Raw genomic sequence first — 16,792 nt, 5'->3', positions numbered from 1 at the left:
TGGAACGCTCCCTTGGCGGAATTACAGCAGCTTCTTTGAGGTGGAGTGTAGGTCTAAAGGCACGTGGGAGTTTGAGCTTCATCAGACGAAACCTACACGACACACTTTCCGCGTTAGCATCATGATATGGGATGCAATTACCTTCCCCATCTAGAGTCAGTAAAGTAGATCGTCCGGAGGTAACGTAGGTATAAATGTAGAAGGACGGAGCACCACGTTAAAATAATGATGATTTCTTCTGTGTCTGATCTGTAAAATGATGTAAAATCCTGGTCAATTTCCTTCTGGATAACTAAATAAAAATAGGTAAATAATAACAGATAGGTAAGTAAATAATAATAATAATAATAATAAGTAAGTAAATAAATTAGCTAGATAATAATTAAAGTAAATAATAATACGAGAATGATTTAGATCAGCGGTCGGGGAACTTTTTTAACCTTTACCTTAAAATATTTTTGCGTAAGTCGATATTACCCCTTCCCCCCATTTTGAAAAGAAGACAATCAATGTATATTTAAGTAAACATTATTTATTGAATTAATTTACACGGAAAATAAAAATAAAAGTTACATTAAAATAGTAAGTATGCAATAGACAAAAAAAATAAAATTCTCAAATTGGATCAAACAAAAATTCAGATTTCCAGGTTTTCTTTTCAGTTTTTAGAGAAATGATGTTGCTTCATGTTTGAAACAATTACTTCGAAATTGAGACTTTTTGATGTAAGAGCAATTTGAGTACAGTCTTCGGCGTTTAATTGATTTTCTTTCTTCGTTTTTATGTTCATTAGAGTGGAAAAGCCTTGTACATCAAGATCTAAAAAGTAGTAGGAGAACCGCTCTCTGAGTTTGGTAAAATGTTTTATAACTGTATCCTTGATGTCATCAAAAGTAATATTTTCACAGTCTTCCAAAAACAAAGCTAACTTTGAAGAATAAGCTTTCTTGTCCTGTTCTGCTTTCTGTCTCCAAATCAAATCAAATCGGTAATGAAATGATGTTCCTCATAAAGTAATTTGCGCATAGTCAAACGACGCTTCGGAAGCCCGTGCGCATAAATAAACTAATCCATGCGTGAATGACCGTTGAGTGTTAAGTTTAAACATTACAAAATTAACATAAATACTAACACGTTTATGAAATAGCAAACCAGAAAAATTTCCTTATTTTCCCAAAAAAAAAACATTTTTACCCCATTTGGGGTAATTTACCCCGGTTTCCCGACCGCTGATGTAGATAGTAATAAGAACATAATAATAATAATTATAATAATAATTTTATAAAATATATTATGATAAAACTATACTTACAGAGCGAACGATTAGTCATAATAGACCCGATATAGTTTTACACGACAAAATTAAAAAAAAATAACTTACATCATTGATGTCGCTATTCCAAATTCCTGTAATATTCAAAATAAATCAGTTAATGAAAATATAAGAAAATACACAGATCTAGGAAATGAGATAAAAAGAATTTGGCATTCTCAAACTATAAAAATATTACCATTTGTTATTTCGGCTACTGGCATTATACCTAGATCAATCAACAAATTTTTATATACCTAAAGATGCAAAAGTCGGTCATTTTGAATACATGTAGGATAACGAAAGATTTTTTAAATATTTATGTTGAGGGATCAGTAGGATTTATAGGCCATGTTATTATTATTTTGTAATATATTGTTACTTAAATAATTAAAATATTCTTTTTGTGTTTACAGGTTTGGTAGAAATTGTGATCTTGGTGGATGGACGTGTGTTACGGGGGTAAATATTATGTTATTTATAATTCCCACTTGATCACCCGCTTGCTACAAAACCAATCTATATAGTGACACAATGTGTGTGAATAGTTCCGCTAAATTATTTCTACGACCATCACCATGGTCGACCGTTAAAACACAACACAAAGCTTATAAAAACATCTTAGGCCCTCACCCTCTCGCAAACAATGTTCTTACCTATGAGGATAAATATATTTAATAAATGATTTTAATCTGGAAATAATAGAAGCAACGTTGGATGGTAGATTAGTTTGAGAAGAAATTAGGTCAGTTAGAAGCATAATAAGAGTTTGGATAAATGAAGAATTGTCTTGGAAAAGTTTTTCAGAAAATTTAGAGAGTTTGTTGAGGACGGATTATAATTGTTTGCACACCCATTTGTGGCATTTGAAGGAGATGAAACATTGGTATGAGCAGTGAGTTGTGTCGTTGGTGATCGTATCCAGGAGCCGGTTTAGTTGGAGATAGGGTTTTTGTATGTGAATTTAGTTGAACGAGAAGAAGTTGTTGTAGAGAAGGGAAGAGGGTTGGATGAGGAGTTGCTGAATTAGTTTAGAAGTCTGCAAAAAAGACAATTTCGAGAGGCCATCGAAATTTAAATATTTATTCTGGATACATTATGTTGTAGGATTTTTAAATAAAGTTAATAACTAATACCAGATTTCAAAAAAAATAACAAACTTAAAAATAGATAAACAAGTACAGAGAAATAAGTAGCTATGGTTAAAAATATTACAATCAGCGGTGATCAATTATTTTTTTTTAAATTAATTAAATTTTCCTGAACTAGTTAATTATTCCATTTTTGTATAAATGTAGGAAAACTTTTATAAAGTTACTCGTTTATATAAATATATATAATAATATAAGGAATAATATATAGGAATAATATATATATATATATAAAGTCTAAAATTTTGAAGGCAGGTGATTTAAGGTATTATTGAAGAAAAAATAATATATATGTATGTAGAATAATGTTCTCGGTTTACCCGCGTAAAGTTGTCCTTAAAAGGACTTTTTAATTTCTGACGTTTCGGACAGATCTCACTGTCCATCTTCAGAGGCCTTATGTCCTGAATTTCGTCTCAAACTGAACGCTTTCGCGTGTCTGTTCGGTCCAGAAGTCAAGATACAAGTGGGTGCTTATCAATTCTTATGTCTAGGACGAAGTATATATATGTATGTATATATATTGGTTAGTTTTTAGATTCTCACGGCCAAAAGCATTTTTGTTGTTTGTTTTTGGGGTGTTATGCCGTGTTGCGCTAACTCCTTCTTTAGCCGACGTTTCGGACAGCGTTGCAGTGTCCATCATCAGGGCAGATCCGGTAGATCCGAAGATGTATCCACATCTTCGGATCTACCGGATCTGCCCTGATGATGGACACTGCAACGCTGTCCGAAACGTCGGCTAAAGAAGGAGTTAGCGCAACACGGCATAACACCCCAAAAACAAACAACAAAAATGTATATATATTATTTTTTATTCAATAATACCTTAAATCACTTTGTAACGTTACTTAATTTAATTTAAAAAAATAGCTTTGTAACGCCACTATTTCATCAAATAGGAAAAACATGTTTCAAAAGCAATGATTTCTTCGTAAGGACAAACCTATAGTGAAAATTAACTAATTTAAAAATAGTCAAACAAGAATAGACAAAGATGCTTATTTTTCTACAGACAAGAGACAAAAATATTACAATAAACTGTGTTAGGTATCATTATAAAAAGATTACATAAAATAAATTAAATAATCATAAAATAGGTCATTAACGCATTTACGTTTATTGCGTACGTTGACGAATATGTCGAATCACCTTACAAGGCTGCCCAACCGGGTGGCGACATAACTCCGCTGCCTTTACGCTTACAGGGGCGCTATGGCCGCTATGGGGGTGTTCTTCTAAAGTGTCACATAAGATTGCTAGGATTTAACTAAATCATTTGACCAACTAGAACCTGTCAACGCTTTTTGGTATCTTGTTTGAGTGTTCTAGATTTTTGTTCGTAAACAGAATCATGGAACCTACTCTTTGAAAGATTTTATATTTTTTTATCAATATTGTTCAAAATATAAATTTAAATTTCAAAATACCGCCACCAAGTACTAAATAAATTCCATTTTGCAGCCATTGAAAGGAAAGTCAATATGCTATACTAGTTCCCTCTTGCGGTTAGAGTTGTTGATATTGTTACTATTTGACTGAGGTTGGACGTATTATTAATATAGTAGGGTATTAATTATAAATAAATAATGATTGTTATCTTGCCTGTCTGCAGTTGCCTCCTGCCCGCATTTCCTGCTAACGGGAGTTACACATCGAGCAGCGCGGTGGGAGTGCCGCGACCAGGAGCCAATGTGAGTCGCCTGAGCGTGCTGGAGTACTCCTGTAGTCCTGGTTTCTTCCCCACTGAAGAACTCTCCGTCTGTCGGGGAAATAACACTTGGTCAACAAAACCTGCCTGTAAAAGTAAAATACTTTTTGTTTAAAAGAGATTCATTCACACTACCCCGATCCTGAGTCAAAATCATTGTGCTTTGAAAAGTAATAGAAATATTTTATTTATTTTTGGAATAACTTATTGGGTAAAACCTCAAATTGTAATATTTAATTATTGAAGACAATATAAGCGATTCTAAAACGATAATCTGAAACAGAAAAATCAGAAAAAGAACCCAGGACCCTTGCCTTGCCGGGGCACCGTTCTACCGACCGAGCTAATGGGACCCTATCTCCTTCGGTCATATTTAACTGTATCATACTTCAAATAAGAACTACCAACATTGTCTTTATTTTTCTCACCGCACATTTTTATTGGCATATATAAAGATAGTTGTAACGTGTTTGTGTGTTTTGATAAATATGTGATCTAGAGTCGTGGAATTATTCAGATTTTCTCTCGTCAGTGAGTTTATGTATGACTGATATCTTGTTTATGACAAACAATCTAAGTATTCATTTTTAAAATTTGTTCTTTGGTTGCTTTCATTTACGTTTATAGTGATATCACCAGTTAATATTGCAAATTTAAAGTTATTTCTGTTAGTCATTTTTAAAAACGAATTAAGTTCATAAGTGAAGAGAGATTCATTTAATGAAGGTCATGTGTAGGTAGCTAATATCAGATACTGTGGGTAAATGTTAATTTAATTGCATTAGCTGTTTTAAAGTCTAGAATTTTGAAGGCAGGTTTTTTATGATTTTTTTTTTATAAATACAGTGATTCCATCGTGACCTGTATGTTTACATTCAGATGAAATAGTTACATATCCTGGCAGGTTATAGGGAATTACTTCTTTCATTTGTGTTTCTGTTAAAATAACATTAATATGAGAAAAATCTAGACTATCGAGAAGAATACAGTTCATCAAAGTGCCTTCTTAAGTTTCTAATATTCATATTAAGAATTGAAAAGCTAACGTCTTTAAAGTGATTATTTAGATCACTTGTGTTTTTACAAATGTAATTTTCATACAAAAAATTTTCATAAGACATTTTGATAGATATAAGTTATTTTCACGTGCAATGCGGTTAGTTGGTCCTTTATTATGAAGGAATGTCATTCGGGTGCCTTATATGGATGATTGGGGCTGTTTATTCTTTTCTCATCATCACGTTACCATTTTTCGCCCAGATGAATTTGTAGCCGATTCTTGAGGATTTCGCCAGGAACAGAAGGTGATTATTTTGTTGTGTTAATTGTTGGTTTATGTAAACTTTGTTATCATCCGGGAAATTAATATTTTTTTGTTTATAAAACACCATAATTTATTTTTTGGTGAATGATTTTGTCCTTATTTTCCTTGCTTTGGAATAATACTAATACAGCTGTATATTTGTTTGAAGGGTTTCTGATTTTGATTCAATAAATATTTGTTATTTTTGATGACTCCGTTTCGCATTTGATGTTTTCTATTATATTGTTGACTATTTAAGATAAATTTTTATTTTTTTTAAATGGAACTCGATGTGATTTCGATGAAATTTCGATTTTATTTTGTTTTTATTCATTTATTCCAATTTGTTTATTTGCAGTTTTATTTCATTGTTTTCTGATTGCAGATGTTTGATCAGTGTATCTTTATTTTTATTATTTTCTTCAAAATTTGTCAATTTTATTGCAACAGAATTCTACTGATTTTTAAAAGTCCCTTAGTTAATTTTAAATTTTTTTCTCTAAAAGATTTCATTGATGGTTCCGATAAAATATTGGATTTTTTTTCAATTAATTGAAATATTCTATTTGTGTTGTGGTCATCATCAGAGTAGGTAGATGATGCTTTTTAGTGGCTTTCTTTTGTTTGTTCATTTTAATGTGTTTGATTTAATGCACTAAATGGCGTTATACTTTACCTAGAAGGTTAGTTTACCGATTGTCCAATAACAATTTCAAAAATAAGTTGCTTTAACCGAGGAGCGAACTCAGTTCCTTGAGGCCGCGACAATAGTGAGCGACGATAAAGAAGCTATCCCCCAGGCCACGGCCTATTTATCAGCAATCGTGATAATATTTGTCTTTTATGTGCTGTCCGCCTTTATATTGACCGTACACTATTCTGTTTGCTCTTTAAGTGGCTGATTCGATGGCGTTTTAAAATGATTAAAGCAGTGAAAAGTTCACCGCTTTTCCAAAGTTAAGTTATTCACCAATGTTTGTCGATTATTTCAGTGTTTAAACTAGAATATAGATTATTTATGCAGAGCAATTATTTTCGCGCACACAATTTTAATGTAGGTACTCGCTTTTTCGGGAATAGAACGTAGCTGAATTTAATAACTCGATGGCCATTTATTTTTTTCAAGTTGGCTTATGTGGGACCAGTTTATTTGGACCACCTGCTAGTGTTAGACAATTGCTAGTTTATTAATTACTCTTAGGGAGTATGACTTGAGTCTCCAACTATGACAATGTCTATTATATCCGGCCTGCCAAAGGGTAATAAATACTCATACTGGGTAGGTCCATGACGATTAAATTTGAGAGAGAACATTAAGCAAGATATCTGCGTTTTTTTATCATATTGACTGTCCCAGGAGCAGTGTGTCGCGATCAAGTTACTGGTAATAATAGTTGCGACGTTTTTAGACAGGATTGAATCTAGTTCAGAATGAATCAAATGTTGCTTGGGAGGACTATCAACCGATAAGAATATAGCTGGGCCAGAAGAAGTATCGATTTTAACTGCGTCGGAATCAATACTAAAGTTAGAGAATGAATATGCAAGACAATGCCTCCCTTAGTGGCGGTTCTGTCGTCTCTGAATATGTTATAATTTGGTGTTCTTAGATTACATGATCGTTTTAGCCACGTTGCATGCATAATAAATACGTCTAGATTATAATCGGGGAGAAATTCTAGGGGTAAGTATGATACGTAATTAGTTAATTTCGGTAGCAACGGCCGTTGGAAAACTATGTGGGTCCCTAATGAGGGTTTGACCGAAAGATAGGTACCTTTACTTTAACAAAGGCTATGACTATGCGTATAGTGATAAGTGCACAGGTGGATTTTTGAATGATTAAATGGCGACAAAATTGGTCAAAAATGAGATTTTTTAAAGTTTTTAATTAAAAATAATATAAGGTCGGTAGGAAATGACTTTTACTGTCAAACTCTGACAAAAAAAAACAATACAACAAGTGCAAAGTATGTCCAAATATACTCACCAGAGATGCTGGCTGATGCTACTCGTATGTACTCAGCGCTGATTTAGTGGTTAGTTCTGGGTAGAAAGAAGGTCTTGAAGAACGCACGTGGTATATCGTTCGGTAGGTAGCGGAGATGCGAACCACTGATTGGTAAACTGTGAGCTGCTTAACCAATACAAAATCTACGATGTCTTGAAAAATGTCATTTTCATTTTGTTATGGAGTCGTAGACTCAAATGAATGAATAACTTTATTCAATAAATGCTTTTTTAATATTTTATACCAATCAATACAAAAATATACCCACATGGAGATTTTTTAACTATTCATATATTGGCTTTGAACTCGCGACCACCGATTTACCACTAACAAATGTGTTTCATTGGATTTTTTCTAATATTTTCAGAACGATGCACACTGTACGGTTCCGATACGGTGGAGTTTTCATGCTTCTCTTATCAAGACAAGCCAATACACTGCGAGCCCGAAATGCCCCATGGCTCATACGTCCAATTCCAGTGCAAAACTAGACACGAGCTCACTGGGATACAAACTCTGGACGACATGACTTGCATCGATGGTACCTGGAACAGGGAAAATCCCGAGTGTGAGGCAGGTGAGAACAAGAGGGAAATATTTATCGATTATCGTTTTGATTAGATTTTCTTCTTTTCTTAATTATATTTCATCTATGGTTTTCCATATTTTTTATTTATTTTGGTTATCAAAATCAATATCCTCGTTTTATTTTGCCATCGAAGTTAAGAGATGTGATCGAATGTCCTAGCATGAACGATATGATATGATGTCCTGTTAAACGCCCTGTAACCAAAGTTATTCATATTCTTACAAGAGGTTTTAACTATTTGTCTTTGTTACGCAACTTACTTGGTAAATATAATGTCTGTGTTTTCTCATTCATCAGAGACATACGTTCACTATTATTGTATCTTCTCTGACCTTCTAAACCGGCTAAGAGTTGCATGTATATGCTTCGAAAGATAAATCAGACACAATTTACAAATGAACTGCCTTCGTCGACATATATTAATAAATATAACACTGCAGCATAAACTAACTATGAGGCGTCATAGAGTCCTACGTGGAACAGACGACTTGCGCTCACCGTTTGATAATACGTCACGATCGTCGTGATCAACACTTATCTTCCATAGTTGCTGTAATCGATAGTTTGCTGATTGGCTGATGGAACCAATTGGATCGAATAAACTAGCTTTTTGTGCGCCGACGGACTCCACTGAATGCATTATATTTTCACTTTTCGTAAATGTATTCATATCGAATGCAATGTATTTGTGAATATATTCATATATTTACGAAAAAATTATTGACTACACAAACTTTAAAAAAATCACTGAAGAAAAGAGTCTTGAATACAATATTCCGAATACATAATGCTTACGAGACCTAGGATAAATTTACAACTTCGTTTACACTTAATAATTACACATAATTTAATGAATTACATGTATAATTCACACAAAAAAACAAACACACGCCGTATGATATTTAAAAACTTAATTAATAGAAACTTCTGTAAAAATAAAAACCAATCACATTGATCTCTATAGATACTTTTTACATGTTTAAAAAAAATATATTTTAAACATTATAAAAAACATTATATCTACTTTATGTAAATTTCAAAATAATGTAACATGTATTAAATAAATAAATACATAAAATAAACACCACTGTTTTATCCTTACACTATAATACCCACGCTCAGGCTTCGCCTTTGTGGGATTTTTTCGTTACTCATTCATTCTATATTACTATGTATGAACCTGAATTGTAAATGTATCAAAAATTTTGTTAATAAAAATAATAAATAAAATTAAAATAAAAGATATAGAAACATCTGCACGAAACTTATAATAGTAGCCAAGTAGATAAACTACAAAAAAAAAACCGAAAAGCGATATGGAAAATTTCACAAAAATACAAACAGACGTCTTATATCGAAAAACTAAATATTAACTGTTCCTTGAATTCCAATATTTTCTAATTTTTTTACTAGCTTCTTGTGGCTTATACTGTCAAAGGCTTTTCTTAGATCGATGAATATACTTAAACATTTATTTCCCGAGTCAAGAGCATTATATATTATAGAGGTTATTTTTGCGATTGCATCTTGCGTACCTAAATTTTCTCTGAAGCCGAATTGGTTATCATTAATGATTTTATTTGAAGTGATATGTTTAGTTAATTGTGACTTTACGACTTTTTCAAATATTTTTGCTACGTTAGATACAATAGATATGGGACGGTAGTTCGAGACGTCAGATGTAATTCCAGATTTGAAGATCGGGGTTATTATTGTATTTTTATATATTTTTGGGTAAATTCCTTGCTGTATGCTGTTATTAATGATATGTGCAATTGGTTTGGATATTAATTGTCTCATTTGTTTTAATACATTTACTGTGATATTATCAAAACCAGGGCTCGCGGACACTCGTAGGTTCATTATAATTTTTTTCTATTTCTATTTGGGTGCATTTTTCAAATTTTTAAAAAATATTTTAGCAAGTTTGTGTCGACGTATTGATAGTATTTTTAGGTTGGAACGAGTCGATTTTTTTGGCAAGTTTCTCTCCGACTTTAGCGAAGTAGTTCTTTCTCAAAAGGGGTTCTTTTATTGAGTTTCATTGTCATAAGTTATTTTATTTATTTGTTTATTTTTATTACCGTTGCCGATAATGTTGTTAATTGTAGCCCAGACTTTTTTGTTATCTTTACCACTATCTTCAATTTTTACCTTGAAGTAATTTTCTTTTGTTTTTTTAATTAAATTTGTAAGATTGTTTCTGTATTTTTTATATAATTCTAATAAAGTCATTAGGTTGTTTTCGGGTTTGATAAAATAGTTTTTCTTTATTCCTAATTGAGGTAACTATTCCATGGGTGATCCAGGGCTTAATTTTTCTATGTTTTGATTTAGGTTTAACGTTTTTATGTATAGTTGCATTTATTATGTGTTCGCGAAGTGTTTTTTCGAATATAATTGAAGATTTTTCGGCATCTTCGGTGTTTAATGTTTCTTCCCATTTTTCCAATTTCAATTTTTGTTCAAGAAGTTGTATGTTTAAGGTTTTTATGTTATACTGTTTTAATGCAGTTTTGGAAAAGGACATATTTTTTTTAAATGAAGAATTAAAAAACACGTGTAGTGATCGGTAATGTTTGTTTTCCAAATGACAGGTGTTAATTGTGTAGTTGTGTCAGCCTTAGTCCAGATATGATCAATGCATGATGGGTTTTGTAGGGGCACAACTCTAGTGTAATCGTTTATACATGAAATGAAGTTAAGCTCAGCCATCGTATTAAGTAAATCATTTTTTTCGACGCTGTTTGAATTTAGACCTATATTTATATTGAAGTCACCCGTCACTATAGTATTTTGACATTTTGTTTTGTTTATTACATCTTTGAGGTTCTCTATAAATTGTTGAGTTTTTGATCCGTGGGTTCGGTAAACAGCAATAACTTGATAAATCTGATTATTTACTTTAAATTGTAATGCTACACAGTTCGTGAGGGTCATGTTTATTTCTTTATAAGATATATCTTGGTGTTTTTGGTTAACGTAAATAACTATGCCACTATTCTTGTTAATGTGTGTTTTCGTCGAAATACAAGCAAAGTTCGGTAATTGTGGTATATTATCTATATTTACTGTATTAAGGTGTGCCTCTGTCAAAACAATACAGTCGAGTTCAGTTTTTAAAAGACTAAGGGTGCATAATAATTCATTAATGTTTTTGTAAATGCTCCTAATATTTAAGTGCATAATTACTAATGAGTTTGTAATATTTTTCGTTGAAAACAAGGTTACATTCATCAACATTATTACATACTTTTTCTGTTATATTATAAGTGCTATCTAGTTCATCCGTGATAATATTATTCATCAGAATTTGAAAACGTGTGTCTTATATAAGAGTAGTTGCGAATATATAACATAAGCTTATAAATAATATATAACATAAGCATGAAACTATGTAGAATTTAGGTATATAAATAATATAAGACATAATGTTATAAAGAAGATAAAACATATTAAGTGAATAGTTTGTGAGAAACATAAAGTGATACAAATTAAATAAAAAAAGTTTCAACTGCTGTATTGAAAAGCCATAATTTTAACACTTTTAAATATTGAGGAAGTTTAGTAATCATTTGAATATTTTTCAGTAAAAGATTGAAAGTACGAGGTCCAATGAAACTGCAGTTTGTTTGCATTTGTTTTGTGTTCGTTTGGGAAGTATAAAATACATTATAATTTAAAAGGTTGATTCTGTTTTCATTTATTTCGAATTTATTTTTGTTTTTAAATATATATTTCATAGTTTGCAAAATAAATAGTTTACATAGACATAATAGTTTAGATTCTTTGTATAACTCATCTGTTGAAAATGTTCTTTTCCGATTATACATAACTTTGATGAAATAATTTTGAGTTATTTGTAAAGGTTTTATATGTGCATGAAGCGCACCACCCCATCCTATTATTCCATATATGAGTGAAGATTGCAGAAAAGAAAAATAAATAATTTTCAGTTTTTCAATATTGAGCACTTCTTGTAGTCTGCAATAAATGTACGTTTTCCGCAAAAACGGTAACCTAACGCCAATAACAGCCAGTGCGCTTCAACCACGATTTACCAAACCCTGTGTATAAGTAACCAGACAAACTTATATTAAATATTTGGCTAGCAAACAAAACTTTGCAAATGTCAGTAGTAAAGTAGGTACATAGTTTAACAATGTTAACATCAGAACAAACATTCGGTTATCCAATATGTTTGCCTGATGTGTTTGCCTGTCTAGTAGGGTGGGCCATCAAAGCTTGTGGGTACGTCAGGGGTCTCAAAAGAGGTCTCCTAGTTCAATTACTGACAATGTACAAACTGCGATCGGTGAAGTTTTAAATTATTGACTGTCCTGTTTTAACTCGACCGCTTTGCATTTTATTTGTCTATAAATTTGTTTGTGTCTTCCGTTTTTGTTTTAAGATGGTGGCCGTTTTAATCGTTCATCAAAGATTATTTTTTCAATAGATATTTGGACTTAATAATTCACATTTTTATGCTTGAAGAAAATATGAAAAAAAAATTTCATTGAGAATTGCACGAAATATGTGGATTATAATTAAGGAGGTCGCGGGCACAAATCCTGGCGTGCGCAAGCAATTTTTTTTTGATTATTTTGTAATAATTCACAATTAATAATTATAAATAATAAACAGTATATTTGCGGCACGTTCTAGAGTGGAAGATATTCTCAGTATCAGAAAAAATATTGGGCTCCAAAATAAAAACGGTGTCATCAATTTTACTGGCACGACATTCTTCATCTGACTGATCCTCTTCAATGTTTTGAAGTCTTGCTAGTTCTTCCATTATATCCGACTCGGTAAGATTTCTACGAGCACTCATATCGATATGATATTATGTTATATCGATATGATATTAGTAGTAACATGTGTAAGGTGGGCTGGGTATATTTTAAACTTGAATAAAGAAGATCCTAAACAATCCCAGCTTAAAATGGCCCCAACGGTCACATTGACCGCGGCGGTCTTTGTAGGTATAAATCATTATATTTCGATAAATAAATAAGGTAGGTACCTGTTTTTTTTTCACCATGGTCGTTAAATCGTGAATTATGAAAAGTAAAAAAAATCAGATCATTACCATAAATTTTAAGCAAAATATCGTCATATTGCATCGTGAAACGGTCAAAATGACCGTTTCGGTCTTTCTAGTGTTAACATAAAAATGTATGCTAATACAAATACAAAAATAATACCAAACTATGTGAATAATTCTTCACAAAAACATTAGGTAACACAAGCAAATAGACCAAACATCAATACACAGAAAAAGTTTTTATGTACCTAAATAGTTTTCCATATAATGTAGGAATATAACTTTCACATTTTGTTTAACGATTAAATCCTTTAATCATTATTCAAAAGCTTAGATGGTTTCAGCACGTAGAGCGGGTGAATGAAGTAACACTAATATATCATTTTTTTTTCGTAGGAAGCAATCACTTTGTGGTTAGACATTATATATTAAATCAAATAAAACACTTTGTTTATTAACCACGACTTTTTTATTATTACATCTACCGGTTTCGATACAGTCGAGCTTCATCAGGATGTGAAATATAACTAAAAACTAAGACAGAGGTGATGCATATTTATAAGAAAGCAGAGGGAGACAGAATATAACACATAATAAAAGTGGGGCCTTCTATCGAAAGGCCTAAAATATAATTTAAACTATAACAAAACCAGCTTCAACGACGCAGTTGAAAATGTTGCCGTCGACATAGAGACCGCCTTGCATAACAGACCAAACCCGTTCTTTTATAAAAGTGCTGATTTATTAAAAAATCTTATACCGAAATTTAAGCCCATGCCTAATCCAGAAACACGCCACTTGTTAAACATTCGTAAAATGTTAGAGAAAGACCAATTAATTTTAACTAAAGCCGATAAAGGAAATACTGTTATTATTATGAATAAATGCGATTATCACTAAAAAATGGGTGATTTCATTAATAATGGTAATGTGCAGATCCTATCACAAGATCCAACAAATAAATTCCTCAATAATGTTAAAAATGCTTTAAAATCATGTAAAACCCCAATCTTTATAGATAACTCACATAACCAAGTAAATTTTTTGACAAAAAACCCTAAAGTCCCCAAGTTATATGGAGTTCTAAAAATCCATAAAGCTAACACTCCTATTAGACCTGTGGTTTCTTCCTGTGAGTCACCAAATTTTAAATTAGCATCATTTATCACTAATGTATTCAATAATTCCAAAGTGTTTTCCCCAAAACATACTATTAAAAATTCATTAGAACTAATTAACGACTTAAAAGACCTAATTATTCCTAGTAACAGTAAACCCATTTCTTTTGATGTAGTGAACTTGTTCCCTAATATCCCAACAACAGAATGTAAATCTTTAATTAGTAAATTACTGAATAATTCTAAAATGCCATGTGACTTTAGTAATGACCCCTCTCGTTTGTTTAATGTCTGTGTAAACCAAAATTATTTTTAATTTAATAACATCATCTATAATCAGACTACCGGATTGGCGATGGGTTCTCCAACTTCACCCTTGATCGCTGACATATTTATGGATAATTTAGAAAATAAAAATTTTTCTTGTAAATCTCCTCTCCTAAAAAATGTGTTAATATGGAAAAGATATGTTGACGACATATTTTGTATTTGGACAGGTACGGATCGACAGTTAAATATCTTCCTTCAGCTTTTAAATTCTTTCCATAACCAAATTCAGTTTACCCTAGAAGTAGGTGTCAATACTTCTCTAAATTTTCTAGACCTCACGCTCACTCTGATAAATAATAGAATTGAATTTAATATATACCAAAAACCGGCCTACACTGACATAACTATCCACAATACTTCCAATCATCCCATCTCCCATAAACATGCAGCGTTCCATTCAATGATCCATAGGTTAATTTCCGTCCCTTTATCTACCAATAATTTCACAAATGAGTTATCAATAATAAAACAAATAGCATCAAATAATGGCTATGATTCGGCCTTAATTGATAAAATTCTTAATTAAAAACAAAAACATATTTCCACAAACAAATTTCTATATAGCAGTATTCCGTCAATTAATATCAACACCCCTATTTACCAATGGCGTAGGATTTTATTTATAAATAATTTTTCAATTCAAAGCGTTAGGAACCTTCCTTTAGATATTAAACCTGCCTTTTATACTAACAATACCCTAGGAAAATTTTTGATTAATACTAAGGACAATGATGACATACTAAGCCATTCGGGTATTTATAAACTCAACTGTAGTGATTGTCCCGCCTTTTACATAGGTAAAACATCGCGCAATGTAAACACCAGAGTGAAGGAACATGTACGGTGTTTAAATGGTAAAGGTTTTTCGGAACTCGCCAACCATTTAATATCAGCAGACCATAGATTTAATAAAATAACAGGTACTAGCCTTTTACATAAAAATAGTATAGGCATTAGGTTAGATAATTTAGAATCACTAGAAATCAGGAAATCTATAAACAGTAACTTGTCAGACCATTTATTAAATACACAAATTAACTTATCTAATCAAAAAAACACATTCTATAGTCCTATATTTAACTTGTTTCCCACAATCCATTCCACTCCTTAATAATATTTTTATGTATTTTCTTATGTCTTTAAAATGTATTATTATATGTATAATTCATGTAAAATTGTTTTTTTTTGTACTTTGTTATTATATATCTTTAATTCACTATGCCTATGTAATATTTGACTCCCCCCACTTTTATAATGTGTTATATTCTGTCTCCCTCTGCTTTCTTATAAATATGCATGACCTCTGTCTTAGTTTTTAGTTATATTTCACATCCTGATGAAGCTCGACCGTAGCGAAACCGGTAGATGTAATAATAAAAAAGTCGTGGTTAATAAACAAAGTGTTTTATTTGATTTAAAACTAATATATCACTTGTGTATGTATGGGTAGTAAGTACTTGGAGGAAATATTGTAGTATGTGTAAAATTTGATTTCGGAACAGCCTCCGGAGACTTAAACCTTTCAGCAACGGAGAAAGTTGCGGTTACAGCCGCAACTAAAAAGTCTTCCAACTAAAACGTCCCGCATGTGGGCAATTCTATATTATACCGTAATGGATTCTTATGTCCGCAACTAGTCATTCGTCTGCGGAGGCTCTAAGTATGATGATACTTATGAGCGTGGAAGTACCTCTTACTTCCAATCTTATTACTTTTAACTTATGCCTTTTTATTATTTTGTGTTTAGAATGCGGTTTGGAGAATGCAGAGGTCACCACTTTTATCACAAATGCACCGATCGCTCCCGAAAATTCTCTTCCCTGGCACGTGGCAGTCTACAAGAAAGTAGATTCCGATTTCACGTACATTTGTGGAGGAACTATCATCAACCATAGACAGGTCTTAGGAGGTAAGATAAACAACATTATTTTTTTTTGCGATATTATTTATTTTTTATTGACTTTTTATTGAGAATTGGTATGCACAGCAACCATTGATGTCTTATTTAGTCTATGACAGCAACTATTAGCATCCTGGCCGCAGGATCATTATGCCATCGGGCAATTGGTTTGTTTATGCTTTTAATTTATTTTCCTTATACTTATATTCGCCCTTGGGTCTTTTAAACACAAAGTGAATTTACTTACATAATCGTATAACAATTTCAATTATGCATCAAAAAATCGATAAGTTTGATTATTTTTAGAAAAAATATATTTT

General features: G+C 31.8%; 1 protein-coding gene across 1 annotated transcript in view; it reads left to right on the top strand.

The window, feature by feature from the left end:
• The first annotated feature begins 1,725 nt into the window (after positions 1–1,725).
• LOC149410076 (modular serine protease-like) overlaps positions 1,726–16,792 on the top strand; it is a 49,780-nt gene continuing 34,713 nt past the window's right edge. The window contains exons 1-4 of the mRNA XM_089648936.1: positions 1,726–1,774; positions 4,079–4,269; positions 7,856–8,065; positions 16,320–16,481. Of these exons, the coding sequence (XP_089505062.1) occupies positions 7,939–8,065; positions 16,320–16,481 (289 nt within the window). The 5' untranslated portion in view covers positions 1,726–1,774; positions 4,079–4,269; positions 7,856–7,938. The remainder of the gene's footprint in view (positions 1,775–4,078; positions 4,270–7,855; positions 8,066–16,319; positions 16,482–16,792) is intronic.

The sequence above is a fragment of the Hesperophylax consimilis genome, chromosome 28 (genome assembly GCF_061612785.1).
Source record: "Hesperophylax consimilis isolate HC1 chromosome 28, BYU_Hcon_1.0, whole genome shotgun sequence".
Classification (NCBI taxonomy): Eukaryota; Metazoa; Arthropoda; class Insecta; order Trichoptera; family Limnephilidae; genus Hesperophylax; species Hesperophylax consimilis.
The sequence above is the reverse complement of the archived record's forward strand: the minus strand, read 5'-3'. Positions and strand labels throughout refer to the sequence as shown.